Source organism: Leptonotus elevatus, chromosome 14, assembly GCF_054856555.1.
Source record: "Leptonotus elevatus isolate MCC_2025b chromosome 14, RoL_Lele_1.0, whole genome shotgun sequence".
Taxonomy (NCBI): Eukaryota; Metazoa; Chordata; class Actinopteri; order Syngnathiformes; family Syngnathidae; genus Leptonotus; species Leptonotus elevatus.
The window spans coordinates 8874643-8891864 of record NC_141252.1 but is presented as its reverse complement, the minus strand read 5'-3'; the positions used below and the strand labels follow the sequence as shown (position 1 = coordinate 8891864).

The following is a 17222-nucleotide window of genomic DNA, read 5'->3' as shown; positions in this document are numbered from 1 at the left end:
AAGTGCATGAGAACCAAAAAAGTTACTAAGCATTGTGTAATAAAGTAAAATATAATTCTCAAATGACTGTTTGACTTTCCTTCTTCTGTACGATAGTTTTTTTAAGAGCACTTGATTTTTATTTCATTATCATTATTAGTTATTTCATTAATTGTCATGAACTATACCTTGATTTGAACACAAACAGTATACATTCGAAATACATTGGTTCAAAAATAACCCAATTAGCTTATGGGTCAAAAGGGGACCGACCGTTACTTGGCTCAATTTTAACCAATTTTTTTATTGGCTTTTGGGCAAAAAAATGGGTCATTTTTAATCCAACTGTTTCAACAAATCGAGACAGAGCATGCGGGCCTATATTTTTTTATCCTCTGTCAAAAACAACTACACTCTAAAAAGACAATTGTGATTACAAATTGAATTGTTGACCAACTTGGGAAAAAAAACACTTCAATTGGTAACACATGATTGAATCAAGTTAGTCCAAAGTGAATATATTTAGATTAAGTAATTATGAGTTTAGTAGATTTAATACTTTGGATATGAGTCACTTTGGATGATCTTAATTCAGATGAAAATATTAAGTTTAAGTAATTATTAGTTCACTTTGGACAAATTTAATTCAATCCTGTTACCACGTGAAGTGATTTAAAAAAACTTTTTTTTTTGCTCAACAATTCAATTTGTAGTCATGAGTTGGTTCAACAATTCTCTTTTTAGAGTGAAGTTTTACTTTATCGTAGCTGCGCCGGTCATCCGTTTCATCATCAAAACTTGTGTAGTATGTATTGTACAGCGTTTGCATTGAAAACATGCTGACGTTGACGAGAGCTGGTGCTGACGAGAACTCCTGCTGGCTTGACCGGGCCGGGTGTAAAGTTACGCGCGACAAGGACACACCTCCAGTGGGAGTTTCCACGAGGAGGAGGAGGAGGAGGAGGTGGAAGGAGCCTGATTACTTCACCTTTGCGCCCCCTCGTCACCGCCAGTCCTCCTCATTGTACTGGCCGTGCAACATGCCGGCCGCCGTGGGCAAGTCGTTACGCGCGGCCGCCGTGCTGTCCGTGGCGGTGCTGTCCTTCCTGGTGTGTTTGCTCCTCGGCAGCGTGCGCCACCTCGGAAGCGGCCACGAAGATCTGGATGAAGAGCTAGCCTCTCTCCGCGCGGAATTGAGCCACCAACTCTCGCAAAGACGCCAAGAAATCCTCCCCTTGCTTTCCCCCGGACGCGACAAGGAGCTTCCCTCCACCTGGGATTCGAATCTGTGGGGCGAGCTCACGCGTGGCTCCTCCGCCGCCGCCGCCGGGAGTCCGTTGGGTTGCGGGGCTCTGCGGGACATGCAGCCGCTGGAGGTGCTCGGCTCCGGGTACACCAAGCTGGTGGTGAAGGTGACGCTGGCCGGAGGAGAGCCGGTGGCCCTCAAGATGGTCAACGAGAACGGTATCGACATGGGAAAGTGCGTGGAGGGCTTCAAGGACACCCACGGATGCCGTCAGCTGGTCTCCTACAAGCTCAGCAAGGAAGTTGTCCTCCTGCACAGGTTGCGGCATCCCAACATCATCAAGGTGCACCTTTTTATTATTATTATTATCATCATTATTATTATTATTATTATTATTGTTAATCCCCCCCTGGCTACATTCGTGAAAACATACAAGGCAAAAAGACTTTATTGTCAACATATGTCTTTTTATATTTGCATGGCTGGTCGGAATAAATACTCTCTCAGGCTGTGTGGCCCAAGGACTTAATTTAAAAACAACAACAAACGAAATTACTTTAAAATTCTCCAAAGTTACGCAATCAAGTGTATCGTCAGTCATTTTCAGCTGTAAGTGCTTTAAAGGAAAGTTGCACAGAGAAGATCTGACTCGAAGATGACCTTTACCATTAAATGACATATATTGATACAGACAAACTTTTAAGTTGGCCTAAAAAAAAATACAGATCTTGCAACAAAAAAATTATTACGATTATGTAAATTTAAAAAAACATTAAGTAGATCAATATTTTTTAAAGTGCTTTTCAAAGGCCGCAAAGTTCTTCAGATGAGAATATGAAATTAAATAATTTGATTGAAAACCTTGAGCATTAAAAAGTGAATCGGAAAGAAATCTGTTATGGCACTCTTTTAAATAAAACATTTATAGTGCACTTTTCTTAATGCAAAGTGCTTTTTTTGTTTTTGTTTTTTAAATGGGTGGGGTATGCATGAAATCTTTTTTCGTTTTTTTGTTGTTTTTTTACGGATGCATAAGGCTTTTGAATCCAAACCTCCACTACATGACACAAAGTTATCCAAAAACACACCTTGTATGAATAAAGATCTTTCATTAAGCCGCTCATTAAGCTTATTTAAAAGAGAAAGGTACCGAATGCCAACGCAAAAGAGAGCAACGTGAACAACGAAAAAGTTGTCAAACACACACGGAATTAGACTCTTTCCCTTTTTAAAAGGCTCACAAACTATTCATAAATGTGTTTATAGGCAACTCTATAAACAAGTGCAATGTATTTTTGTAGCACTGATCATACGCAATGGCTACAAAGTGCTTTAAATATTGGAAGTTCAAAGTTAATTTATAACACAATTGTGGAAAACAATAAGGTAGGGCAGATTTGATCACGATTCAATGAATGAAAAGCAACATGCTAATTTTAAATGACCCAGAAAGCACAGAGAAATGAGGAAAAACCTGATTTAATTACATGGGTGAGTTTTTTCATGTGTAAATTTAACCTTCTTTTTTTTTCAAATCATGCGAGACCATTTGACTTCAAATTTTGACGTGTGAGTTTGGCGTCTTGACAAATTGTCGACAAATGAACCCCAAAAATGATCCGTCCCCATCTTCCTTTTGTCTCCCATTCAGCCTGCCAGCTGACAATCCCAGTTGCTGTGCAGGCCCTTCCCATCTAATTCAATTCAATCCATTGACCCCCTCCTGGCCTTTAGGGTGAAGTCAACAATGTGCCTCTGTGCTCTCTCACCATCCGCTCATTCCCGCCGCACTTTAACCCCCCCCAGTTTCGCAAATATGACAAAAAAGCTGCATCATCCTCGTGACGTTTGAATGTGCTTTCAACAGTTGCGCGGTCACTGCGCCGGAGACGCGGGAGGCCGAGTGACCGTCATCCTGGAGCAGGGGAACCCTCTGCAGATGCTCCAGCTGCTCCAGAGCCCCTGGGAGGACCGCTTCAGGGTAAGCCCTTCACGTACTTTGTTGCTTAACCGCAGTCCAGTTGGCCGAGCGCCTCTCGCTGCCCGTATTAGCAAGAACGCATGCGCAGCCCTCCGCATGACGGGTGAAACTTTAGGAGTGCTGACATCTGTCCCTCGGTGTATTTGATCAGTCCGAGCTCGGACTGGAGATGAGACCGGGAGTTAATCCACTGCAGGCTAGGAATGTCATCCCAACACACACACACACACACGCGGGCGCGCACACACAGCTTTAGCTCAACCCCCATTGCAGGTATGCTCACAGTGGGAGTCGACAGAGGCTGAATCCAAATGTGGAGTGTGCGAAAGAGCACGCGTATTGATTTTGTTCATGTGAAGTGAAAGTAAATGTCTTCTAAATTTGACTCGCCATAGAAAAAGAGTGTCAAAACAGGACTTATGGGCAACAACGGGGCGCTCGAAAGAGGCCATGCCAGTCCACACGCTGGCTGTTATATTCAGAGGTGGCAAATCCAAGTCCAGAAAGTAAAAACCCCTGCCACACTTTGGCTTTAGCCCCTTGTGCTAGCTAGCGAGCTCCCTGGCTAGCTCCCCGGGTGCTCATTCACCTGCGAGGGAGCTAGCTAGTTAGCACAAGGGGCTAAAGCCAAAGTGTGGCAGGGTTTTTACTTTCTGGACCTGGATTTGCCACCTCTGGTTTTTCCTCTTCGACCTTTCTCCGGGTGACGTGCACACACTCAAGACTGACATTTGAGGCGCTCTAAAGCGGCCATGCCAATGGACTATCGGAAGGGATGAAGCATTTTTGCGCTGTAGGCGTAGCTATCTAGCAAGCTAGCTGTACGTAACAGAATCTTTGCTTTTGTTGTCCTTACAATGTTTTTTTTTTATAGTGTGCATATCTGTACATTACTATTAAATACTCCATTACTGTATTTAAACGCATCAAATATATTTGTATTCAAAAGTTTTTGTCAGGAACGGCAGTGTTGACGTCACCAAGTATTAGCCTAGCTCACTTGAATTATTACCGCATTTTCATGTTGACCACGCCGCTGTACGTCACTGGAACGGAAACATCCATTTTTACAGGGCTGCTGTGGTTTGAATGTAGTCTGAAATGTGTTTCTTGCACAGTCACACTCTTAAATAGTCTGGAAACATAAATATGGAGTCTCAACATTGAGCCTCCCCCAATAATTTCTTTTTTTTCCAGATAAAAGTGACAACTACTGTGCTGGCATGCTCGTTCCGATACTTGCCATGATTTTTACAGATCCTTGTCAAATGGGATTGTTTTATGCAAAACTGTTCAGACTTCATTTTAAAATGTTATTTTTTCAAGTTTGTTGTCGGTGAGCGTACGGTCCATTTCCTCAGCTAAACAGGCATTAGGAAAGCCTCTCTGGTGCTGCGTGGCCTGCTCAGTGTCATCTACATGTGTGAGGGCTGCAGTAATCCAGCGGTGTCCGGTTTCACCCACTGCCGTTTTTACTGTGCCAGTGACGTCCAACTCGGAGCTTTACAGTATCCAACACGAGCTGGAGTATACTTGTACTGTCTCACGCGCGCGCACACACACACACAGTTGCACGCACACGCACGCAGTCATTTCATGGTCTGTCAGTGTGCAGCTGATGCCTTCATTTTGGTGTTTGCAGCCTTTCCTGTTTTTGTTTTTGAGCCTTGAGGAAACATACTGAAGATAATGAAACTTTATTACAAGCTTGAGTTTAGCTCGGCCGGCTCACAAGAGCAAATGGTGATTGATTTGGGTTGTATTTACATGAAAGATCTAGCATATAAATCTTCAAGGAATTTAAAAACCCTGAAGGACTTTTGGACTGTCTTTCAAATTGTATATTCATCTAAATCAGGGGTGGCCAAGTTGGGTTCTCAAGATCTGCTATCCAGCCTGTTTTCCATGTTTCTCTCCACTAACGCACCTGATTCATGATCAGAATCGTAACCAGGCTTCTGCAAAGCTTGCTGATAAGCTGATCATTAGATTCAGCTGCGCTGAAGGAGGGAGACATGGAAAACAGGCTGAATAGTGGTTCTCGAGGACCGAACTTGGCCACCCCTGAATTAGATGAATATAGATTTTTTTTAGATTATTATTATTATTTTTTTTTAATAGGAATAATTGTTTGAAATAATTTATATCTGTTGTATCCCATTTGAGAGCTAAAACCAAAAATGTATTATTATGAAAATTTTTTCAGCCCAAACAACTTTATTAACCCCACAAAATTCCCTCCTCCTCCATATTTCCATCTAAAAAACTTGGGGCGCTAAATAGCGAACCGCCGCACTTCCCATTCTATCTCTCTCTCGATGACCATTGCAATTTTTCGTGTTTCTCGAAAGGGCTGTGACTGTGAAGACAAATTCCTTGTGTGCTTTTACATACTCGGCCCAATAAATCTGATTCTAAAAATAGGGTAACAAATTTGCCTTTTCGATTTTATGGGGAAACTGTCCTCTGTTATTTGCTGAAAAAATTCTCTCTTCGCCGCTTTTTTTGCGCCATCTGGTGGCATCTCGGGCCAAGAACGTTTGTTGAAGTGAGTTGAGGAATTTCATTTTGACAACCTTTGCTATCGTCTTCTGGCATCTATAGGCAATTGCGGATATTTTCTACGCGCGTCAGGGTAAATACTAGCAAGGGGTTGTCATGCCAAAGCGATTCATGAAATATTGTAAAATGGAGAAAAAAGACAAGGGTGGGATTTATAAAGGCGTGAGAAAGTAGATACAGTAAATTGCCTTTTATTGTCAATAAACAACTGTCTGACGAATCATGTCATTACAATCCCATTAGACTATCTTAACAGGATTACCTCTCTGCAGCTAAACAAACAGCGGAGCAGATAACGAGAAGGCTTTTGTCTTGCGTCCCTCCAGGTGTGTCTGGACCTGGTTCGCCTCCTCCACTTCCTGTCGCGCTCCCCATTGGGATCGGTGGCTCTGCTGGACTTCCAGCCCCGCCAGTTCGTCATGGTGTCGGGCGAGCTCAAGCTCACCGACCTGGACGACGCCAGCGCGGCCGACACGCCCTGCGGCCGCCACGCCGACTGCTCCCTGCAGTTTCCGCACCGAAATTTCACCCTGACCTGTTCGGCCAGTGGAGTGTGTGAGGGACTCAATGAGAAGATGAACATTTACAATGCTTATAGGTAAGCGGGGGAGTCTTCACATTCGGCACTTAAGAGACAAGTATCCCTTTACTTGTCCCGTTGAGCCATTTTCAGCAGTAAAAAGTTGAATTTGTTAACGTCATTATTTTTCATGTACAATTAGTACCTTTAACCCTCTTCACTCCCGGCTGTTTTACTGGATTTTTGAAAGGCCCACAGAATATTGTGTTCTATTGCTATAAAAACATGGAACCTACCAAAAGAAAGATTAGAGTCTCTACTTTCATCAGGGGAAAAACTATATTTGTATATGTTTCTGTTTTTCAGCAATTAGCATTAGAATATACATTTCATCATTATTCCCAAATCTATTTAGAAATGTGAGTAAAAGAGCTTTTTTTTTTTTTTTTAAAAAAATATTGAGAAAAAAAGAGAGCTTTTTTCAACATGGTCCTGGTTGATCTCTTTTGCTCTGCTGCCACCTGCTGGCCGTTTGTGTAATAACTACCATTTCTTCTACCGTTTTTTGCAGTTGAGAGGCTGCATCAAAGCCTTCTGCTCTCTAGCATAAAAACATACAAATACATCTTTGGGACACTTAAAACATTTAAACTAGAACGTATTTATACGTTTTTGGGAGAAAATGAGTTAAAGACTAATTTTGCCACTTGCTGTCGACTGAAGATGGCATCACCTGTGCTGAGGAAACGGGTAACGACCAATCATGGCTCAGTTTGCTGACCAAACAGAAAACAGGTGAGCCGTGATTGGTTGTAACTTGTAACCTATTTCCTCAGCCCTGGTGATGTCATCTTCAGTCAACAGCAAGTGGCAAAATGAGTTTTTAAAGATATTAGTTGTTCATGAAAAATGATGAAGTTACTGTATCACATTAATAATAGACAAAATATTCTCTTATTACTGCTGAAAATGGCTCAATGAGTCAAGTATCCCTTTAAGTAGGAAGATAGATGAGATACTTGTTTAAAAAAAAAAAAATGGTGAAAGATTCAACGTTTTTACATAAGTTTAGATACCGGCCCTGACGTACTTGAATACAAAAGTAAAATGGAGAAAAAAAAGTATTTATTGTCAAGTATACACTGTTTTCTTCCAAACTCACCCAAAATAGGTGAACATTTCTGATTCAGAGACTTTACAAAAGACAATTATTAAATTGTTACCCCTCCCACATGCTTTCAACACATTTAAAGTTAAAACACACTTAAGCTAATTATAACACTCCTTAAAAAATGTTGTCTTGGCGCCAAATAAGAGGTGGAGTGTGCTTGCTTCAAGCTGTTTGTCACTCCTAGTTCAAGTTTACTGTAAAAGGGACACAAAACAAGACATTATTTAATCACAAGATGTTTAACCAAACCATATAATTTCATCTAACCGTTTGCTAGCTTAATGCTAAAATATCTAAAACACCAGAGATTGACAAATGGGAATTCTAAATGTTAGTCATAAATAAGATTAAAACTACTGCTAGTGTAGCTTATTTACTCAGGCTCTTCTTATTCCATTAAAACAACATATTCTCATATCTTGGCGGGGGGGAAGAGGCTAAATTAGCTCATGTTAGCACACACACAAAAAACCTAAGCGGCATTTGCTTTTTTTTTTCTTTCTGATTAAACACAAACGTTTTGAATGCCAGAATACTCCGTTTGTACCCAATCACGAAGCATGAGCGGCGTGTTGACATAATGTTGCCAGTCAAGGCATACAGGAGCTGCAAATTTGCGGCTTCCAGGCGTGATTCATGAAAGCGGCGAAAAGCGAGTCCTGTCGCGTTTGATCATCCCTTCAGATGCTTGACAGCTTTATGGTTTCAAGTCATGTTCCGTGACGGATGTTCTCTTTCGTTCTTTTTTTTTTTTTTTTTTTTCTTCTTCACAGGTACTTTTTCACCTACCTGCTGCCTCACCAGGCACCGCCTGGCCTCACGCACCTGGTGGAGCGCATCATGAACGTCACAGGTGAGCAAGAGGGCGCCGCCTTAACACGACGTCGCTATAACTTCACAAGATCGCACAGGGAGTAAATCATTGTGTCCTTGTGGTCTTGTCATGACAGGCCTCGGCTTTAAGCGCTTCATTTAATACGCCTCAAAGATAATGAATACAGGTTGTGAGGAGTAAATGAAAAATATGAAGGCACACCTTTCAATTCAATTTGTTCTATCCTACTGGGGAATACTTTGGGATTCATAGTTATTTGGATCAAGTTCCCATTTTTGTGTGTTCGCAAACAGCTCTGTTGGCTAATTGTTAGCATGTCCGCCTCCACTTTCCAAAAGCTTGCTGATCTTGAGGGAGATCATTTCCGGCAACCGTGCAAAATGGGCTGAAAACAACTTGGCTGAGTTGTGTTTTTTGATTGCTTTGTCATGTGTTTTGATCATGTTCGCATGATTAAACATAATGCCTTCATTGGCTATAAACGGGGGGAGGGGGAGGGGGGGGGTTGTTTGCAGGGTGCGTGCAAGGGAGTGGGAGTGCACCAAACTCTTTCCGGACGTTGAAGGAGGGTAGCTTGGATTAAGTTGGATTTTAACTGCAGGTCCAAATTTCTGATTCTAATTGCTGATGTCCAATTTTTAACTGCCTATTTCAAGTGCTACACACAGTCCCCTTCAAAAGTATTGGAACGGATCAAAAGATGGATGAGACAAAAGTTCCGAATTATGGTTTTTCATTTATGGTATTTACATCTCAATGTGGTAAACGACTCAGGACAAAGCAGCGTTAGTTTGAAGCCACTCGCTTTTCAAGTGAGCAAAAGTGCTGGAAAAAACATTTCACTCATTTGCTACCCAAAACTTTTTTTTGTTTTTTAATTATTATTATTTTTTTATGCTAGAGCAGACAGAAAGCTTCGATGCAGCCTCTAAACTGGTAGTTTTTACAAAAACGCCCAGCGGGTGGCAGCAGAGTATAAGAGATCAGCAAGGGCCATGTTGCAACAAAGCTGTTTCCCCCCAGTGTTTTAAACAGATTTGTGAATAATGAAGAAACTGCAAAAATGGAAACAGACACAAATATACTTTTTTTTTTTCCTGATGAAAGAAGAGATAGGTTCCATGTTTTTATAGCAATAGAACACAATATTCTGTGGGCCTCAGTCAAAATCCAGTAAAACAGCCGCGAGCGAAGGGGGTTGCTTCAGTGAAAATGTCTGGGAGTGATTGAGTTAATATTTGGTGGCAAAACCCCTTATTTGCAATAACTGCATCAAGCCAAGGGACCATTTGACTTGACCAGACTTGTATTCTCTGGTCTTGTATTTGAAATGCTTTTCCAGGCCTTTACTGCAGCCTCTTTCAGTTCTTTTTTTTTTTTCTTTTTGTTTCCGGGGCTTTCTTCTTTCAGAATACAAAATGCATGCTCTATTGGGTTACGGTCCATTGATTGACTTGGCCAGTCTAAAAGCTTACACTTTTTGGGATAGTCGACAGAATAATCGATTCTGAAAATATTCAGCGGAGACAGCCATATATTCCCTATCACACAGTTTATGCCTGCACATAATTGAACATAATTTTGGCAACAAAAATGGAAGCTCCACTTTGCCTCACTGCCCTCATTGTTTGCCGCCAGTCCCATGGTATAAACATTTTAAGACTAGTGCTAAGGCTAGCAAGGCTAATTGCTATTTTCATCCACAACCAGTTTATATTCTCTTTGTTCTTTTGGATATGTGAAAATGGACGAAGGCTGCGTCGCCTTGTTAGACGGACATTTTGTTGCTCCGTCGACCATTTTAGAACATTTGCTAGCAATGGGACGAGTCAAAAGTCTTCTGTGAAATGTCCCAAAACACATGATTAGCAATGAATCGACTTTGGAGTAATAGTCAACTAATCGGTTCAACCCCTTCATCTCGCCCAGACATTTTTGACAATCCCGCACTTTCCGCTTCCAAATGTCAGCCCCACCCCTTCACCGGTGAACTTTCACCTCACAAATGTTCTTCTGGATGAATGGACAAACATTCCTCCGGACACACTCCAACTCACACAGAGGAAGTCCATACTTTTCCTCCCTGTGTCCAAATACTATGCATGGAAGGTCTGATTACTTTCTACCCGCCATGCGCTGAACGTATATATTGTCCTTTTGCAGGTGAGCTGAAATCCGGCATCAACGAGACGCTGGATGCTTTCGAGCACATCCTGCACCTCTACCAGTCTGGCCTGCACCTGGACAAGCTGCCTCCATCCACACTCCGAGGTAAAGCCCGCGTCTTACACGCTACACTGACCCGCCTTTTGGCGGACACAATGCCGGGCCTTATTTGAAAAGGCGGCACAGTCTGCGCCTCTGTTTTCATTTTTGTTTCGGAGGGGTCCGGTGGTCTCTCGCTCGCTTGGGTTGTTTTGACAGGTTATTAGGCGGCTGGAATGAGAGGACAAAACCAACAGAGTGAGATTAATCCCGCGTGTCTCCGGCTCAGAAAGTCCGTCTGGATTTGGGATACACGGAAAAGTTGGGGCCACTTTTTTAAATAAATAAGAAGCACTCGAGTTTACCTCCTTCCTTATTTCACCATATAAAGCCGCTTTTTTTGTTGTATCCGCTCACTGTAAACACTTAACTCCACTGCCAGCCCTCCTTTCCTTGCAGTCTATGAAATATTAATAACAGAAAGACTGGCTACGTTCCTGTGGTGAGATTTTTTCCATCCCCCCCCCCCCCCCCCCAGATGCCGGACTGTTTATATAGCAGCTCTTTGTGAATTTAATCGCAGATTGAGGGGAAAGAGGCCACGGGCGCCGAAGCTAACACCAGCAGGGAATGTTTTAGCTTCGCAAGGAGGTGCTACAAGTCAAGCCTCCGCACGGCTGATTGGGAGCGCGATAAGAGAGCCTCAAAAAAATGTGTATATTGTTTCACATTTTTGTGTGGGAGGTTTTTGCACCAGGGTCGTCTGGAGAGACTTAATATGCGGGCTCAGTTGGGGTTTTTCGAATAACAGGGTAAGCTGTGGGAAAGCGGAGTGAGCAGGTTGTTTCCATGAGTAAGGTGAGAAGGTCGCAAGCAGTCACATGACGTCCAGTTGGCCACTTTCACTTAACACTAATGCTGTCTTGTGTCAACTCCAGAAACCTGAAAAATCCAAGACTTTTTTTCTTCTTTTGATCAATACTGTTTTTTTTGTTTTTGTTTTTTGCAATGAGTACAATAAGAGGGAAACTTCTGTGTTCCAATCCCTGGTTACTCCACCTTTTGCCTGCATTTAAAAAAAACAAAAAACTTACATATTAGGTTTATTGAAAACTCTAAAATGTGTCTTTATATCCGTTTCCATTATTATTAATTTCTTTATTTGTGAATTGGTGGGTGAGGGATCAAATTTCGCTTTAAGGGGTGCGCTGTGGTTACTTTGGTTCAAACCTGAATAGTACACACGTACTGAGAAATGTATTATGCAATGTAAAATTAAATGTATTAAGAGCACGTATTTTACATGCATGTGCATATTTAAAATTACATTTTTGCCATATCTGTTTCTGAAGTCCTATTTTAGCCCCCCAGTGGCACCGATGAAAACTTGTGCCCCCCCCCCCCCCCATCATTTGTTTTGACAATTATATGGTCTACGCTGCCCCACTAGTCTAAATATGGCATTCTGGTTAATATTACATGAGTGGAATATGAGTTAAGCAGCAAAATCCAGCAGTTTTTATCATTACCAGATGGTGGCCATTTTGCAGTTGCTCAGGTCTCAGGTAACATCCAATCACAGGGGCAGCTTCAGAAAACAGATGAGCTCTGATTGGTCGTTGCTAGAGCCCTGAGCAACTTGTGATGTCATCTTCAGTCGACAGCAAGTGGCAAAATGGCCGCTCCCTGAGATGGATAAAAATGGCTGGATTTTGCTGCCTAACTCATATTCCACAAATGTAATATTAATCAGAATGTCATGTTTAGACGAGTGAGGTCACATATGACATATTATTGTCAAGACATTTTTAAGCTGGACTGATGATTCAATGAAAAGTAAAAAGTAGTCCAACAAATAATTACTTAAAAATATAAGTGAAGACCAGATATTGCCCAGCAATACAACTTTAACTTAAACAATGTTAATTTGAATATTTTTAAACAACATACTAACTCAAATTAAGGCAAATTCACAATCCACAAAAAATGCTTTGAAATCAATTGTTATTGTTTGAAACGGCACAAGTTTGAAATGCAACATTTTTAGGCAAACACGGATGCATATAAGCGAAATTCTTGTGGCTGTAAAAATCTGAGCTATTCTTATTATTTGATTAGAATTGAGTAAAAATGCTCAGTATTTGTCCAATTATCAGTATGTGATTCATATTTTAGACTGCAAACTAGTTGAAACTGAATCAACAGCACATTTGCTTGTTATAGCCAAGCAATACATTGCTTTTCGCTTTTAAAAAAAAAAGAGGCCTGGATGATGTCAATGCAATAATGAATGTGTGCGAGAGAGACGGCGTGTCAACAGGTAATAAGTCTTATTTTGAAACGGCCGGCAGATGTAAAGAACATTCTGCACAGATGAGATCCGCATCTGAGGCTAATGCGACATTTAAAGCGAAGACGGCTTCTCCTATACGTTCGACCGTTTCCCGCCGAAGCACAAAGGGAGCTTTCATCCACGGGTCCCTGGTGCCCGACCAGCTGAGGTCGGCCACCTTTTCCCTCCGCAGCAGGCCTCATTTTGATCCCGCCCAAAGAAAAAATCCTCTGAAAACTCCTTGTTCTTCTCCTTCTCTTCATCCCCAGAAGGCTGATCTTCGGGTCTTTTTTTTTTTCCCTCCTCCATTCAGAAGGTTAACAGTTTGCAAGAGAGCGTCTCCTCTCTATGAACTCCCAGACTCGGCTTGTGGCTGTGTGTGTGTGTGTTTGTGTGTGTGTGTGTGTGTGTTTCTCATGGCTAATGTGGAGCAGATGATTTAAGACAGGCCGCCTGACTGGAAGAATTAGAATGATTAATGTAAGGCAAATGTTTGGGTCGAAGAGGGGTGATGCGTTCAATGTGGCGCAACACGCTGGGAGAGGAGAGTGCAAGATGTTCTGGAAGAGGGCCTGACGCAATTACAAAAGTTTGCGGTAGGCTAACGATATGTTGAGTAAAGGGATTGAAAAGGGGGCCACTAAAAAGCATTTATTTTGATTGTAGTTTGCTTTTGAGCACGGCGCAGAAGGGAACCACAGTCGAACGCAATCTGTTTCTAATCTGTAACTGCTATTTGAAATGAATGTATTTTTAAATCATCTGCTCAAGAGTCAAACCACTGCCACCATGAAAGCTTTAAAGTGGAAGTCGAACCCCAACATTTTCTTTATAATATTTAATGTAGCATTCAGATTGATATTACATTTGCGGAATATGAATTAAAAAGCAAAATCGGCCTGTTTTTATCCATCTCTGGCGGCGGCGGCCATTTTGCCACTCGCCGTCGACTGAACATGACATCACAGTTGCTCAGATTTACGTGTCGTGTTGTTGTGCTCAGATTACAACGTGACGCGGGGCATGACGACGTCGGGGAACTCGGAGTACCATTGCTGGCCGTCCTACAGCCAGCAAGGCTGCGTGCTGTCCGTCCACAGCGCCAGAGAGGCAGCGCACATCTGCAACTCGCACTCGCAGTGCACCAGCTTCACTCTGACTGGACAGAAAACATGGGCAGGTCAGTCAAGTTTACCACGCCCTTGATTTGGCCAAACCAAAAAAATGAGTAGGACTTCATCGAAATGGGTTTTCAAGTTGCCAAATATGCTGTACCACCTGTAGGCCTTTTGTATCATTTGAACAAGGTAGCGTGATTGAGGAAATGTTTTTGAATGATGCGCGTGAGGCAATTTGCTTGCAAGGGAGACGGAATACAGGCCGCAATTTAAATTTCAGCAGCCAGCAAATTAAATCTAAAATAGTATAATAATATATAACATAACACGGTTAGCACTCTAGCGCTGACGTTCGCTAACAAGCTAGCCGTAATGTTTTGCTAAATGAATCCCGATAAAAATGCTCTATTCAAAAAAATGTTTAAGCAATTGAAACAAAAACGTAACCTTTTGAGGCATATGTGTCGGCGCACGTTTTCAGTCCCAAGTCAGCGGCGTCAATCACTTCCTGCAACCCGGAAGTACCTTGACACCTATTGTTTACCAACCTAGCATAGCATTGCTAAAACGACATGACTCAGACTTCTGCACAGTACTCTACTGACATATCTGACATGTTGTTGTTATTTTTTTTTTTATATCTCATGCCTGCAGGTCGCCCGCTGGCCACTTTCAGGAGCAGCTTCAGTCTTATGGTGCCCGATGAAACCTCTGAGGTGTATGTGAAGAAAAGCACCGCCGTATAAATATGACACACGGATGGGACTTGTAATGTTAGAGAGAATATGTAGTGGAGCTCATGTACTCCCGATGATGTGAAGCAAAAAAGCAACACGTTGCGCTTAAATTTAGACGAGTCCCGCGGTGCCCAACGGCGCCCCCAGCTTAGCGGGAGAGAAGTCGAGGGTAAATGTGATACATTTCTAGGACTTGCATTTACTGCACTCATTTCACCGCCTCTGCCAACTGCTACTTCAAGGGATTTCCCTTCAGATACAATTAAGGAAAGAGAGCCTTGTGCTTCTTTTTTTTTCTCCCCTCCTCTCTTTTTTTTTTTATATTGCTACCTTGACTTTATTTTCTGCTTGTTGTGAAGCCAGCTCCCCTGCGGTGAGCTTGGAGGAAAGAAGTCGAGCCGCGGCATCAGCCCAAAAAGCCCGAGGACGAGGAAAGAAAACAAGCGCTTATTCAAGCACATGCTCAGGCCGATGCGCTGAGGTGCCAACTGTTTTCTCATGGCTCTGTGGCTTAGCTGCACTGTGATCTGAACGAGACCTTTTACAACACCGCTTTTAACTTGCGTGTGGGGAAAAGTCTGTTTGTTCAGCGAGTTTGCGTCATGTAGCATTTGAAGCTACAGCCAGGCCGGAGCTTGTTAGCTCTGTGTAGCGAATAGAATGAAGTGCGACATCTAGTTCTAGCCAGGACCTAAATACTGTAGCAAATAAAGCTATATTTAGCAGGTAGTTAGCATCACCTAGCATTATGTCACAGCCAACAGCTAGTTAGAGCAAAGAAGCATATGAGGCTCAAGTCAGGCGCTCATTATAGCTCAGTCTAGTGAGGTATCGTAAGCTAGTTGGGGCAACAACTAGTTAGCGCAAGGTAGCGTTTGAAGCTACAGCCAGGAGCTTGTATTAGCTCTGTGTAGCGAATAGAATGAAGTGCAACATCTAGTTAGCATATTACACTACAGCCAGGACCTAAATACTGTAGCAAATAAAGCTATATTTAGCAGCTAGTTAGCATAACCTAGCGTTATGTCACAACCAACAGCTAGTTTGAGCAAAGTAACACATTAGGCTAAAGTCAGGCGCTAATTATATCTCAGTCTAGCGAATTAAACTAAGCTAGCTAGGGCAACAACTAGTTAGCGCAAGGTAGCGTTTGAAGCTAACACAAGGAGCTTATTATAGCTGAGTCTAATAACTACTATAGTTCGTGCAAGGTGCTAAAGACAGGATTTGTGGTAGTTGGCCTATCTTAGCATTATGACGCGCTTGCCAACAGCCGATTACAATAAAACTGGGAAATATCCTGACTTTCTTAAAAATTTAAAGCTTAATTATATAGCTACAGTTTACCTTAAAGGGAAAATAACACCATGGCTAATTGTCGCTACTAGACGATTAAACTAAACTTCGAGTCAGACTAGCTAAACAAACAGACATTTGCCGTAATGGCATTTTGGGGTCTGAAATTTTTTTTACAAAAGCACCTTTTCATGGTCTGAATGAAAGTAATGTGACTATGCTGGACGTAGTTTGTTGCAGAAGCGCTACATATAACATTTGTCAGTTTTCAGACAAAACTGTTTTGAAAATGTTACTTTGAAATAATTTTTTTATGTCATGTCAAGAACGGGCTGTTGTCAGCTGCCGTTTAAATCCATCGATCCATTTTCGGAACCGCTTTACACAAAAATAATTTCAAATCATTCCAGTTTTGTTTACATCCTTTTGTAAACGAGTTAATTTAATGTCATGATCAAATGTAATTGTTCTTACACGATTGTGCTTTTAGACTTTTAAGTGCACCTTGTGGGTGAAACCATTATTTTCAATGGAAAATGAGTCACTTCTGTTTTGTTTTGTTTTTATACGACACCAAATGTAACTGCAGAGTCTTATTTTATAAATTTGTACTTGAATCACTTCTGTGTTACAATACAGCCTGTTTTTCCTCCATTAGCACCTACCTTGAATGGGCTCGGCCCGCAAAGCCTCCGGAGCTCCGCAGAGTTTGCACAATGCTTCAGGAATGCATTGAAATGCTGCGTCATGCTGAGCTCATTATGGGCCTTAATTAATACTCATGTAAATGAGCACACCTACTGGCTCTTTCTCATGGTGAGAGGGAGTTTACTGTAAAGCAAAGGTTATAGTCTTTGCACAAGAATGGGCCTGAGGTTGAGATAAGGGCAAGCAAGGCCTGTGGATTTTACAAGTCTCGACTCACATCAATAAGTAGCATATACGTGATTTAAAAAAAAAAAAAATACAATTAAATACAAAACGGGACCACGGAGGTGAAAAAGGCCACTCCAGTCCACAAATCACACTTTTATGGTGGTGTCAATGGGAAAGCCCGAGGGTTCCGTTAGCCTCACGTTGGCCCCTTGTTGTCTGGACAAAGCCATCAGATTAGTCAGATTAACATTAAGATAAGCAGTGTTTTGATTAGATTAAAAAAAAGAAAAGAAAACTAGATCAACACGTGGAAATAAGATGAACAAGACTCATTGCTCATTGAGTGTGGCTCGCTGACCATATT

At 42.0% G+C, this 17222-nt stretch overlaps 1 protein-coding gene across 1 annotated transcript; it reads left to right on the top strand.

The window, feature by feature from the left end:
- The first annotated feature begins 960 nt into the window (after nucleotides 1–960).
- On the top strand, nucleotides 961–16616 carry pkdccb (protein kinase domain containing, cytoplasmic b). The gene is made up of 7 exons (XM_086094587.1): nucleotides 961–1568; nucleotides 3093–3206; nucleotides 6095–6366; nucleotides 8233–8312; nucleotides 10458–10565; nucleotides 13835–14011; nucleotides 14604–16616. The coding sequence occupies exons 1-7, from the start codon at nucleotides 1020–1022 to the stop codon at nucleotides 14693–14695; spliced, it is 1392 nt and encodes a 463-aa protein (XP_085950713.1). The 5' UTR covers nucleotides 961–1019; the 3' UTR covers nucleotides 14696–16616.
- Nucleotides 16617–17222: the final 606 nt, after the last annotated feature.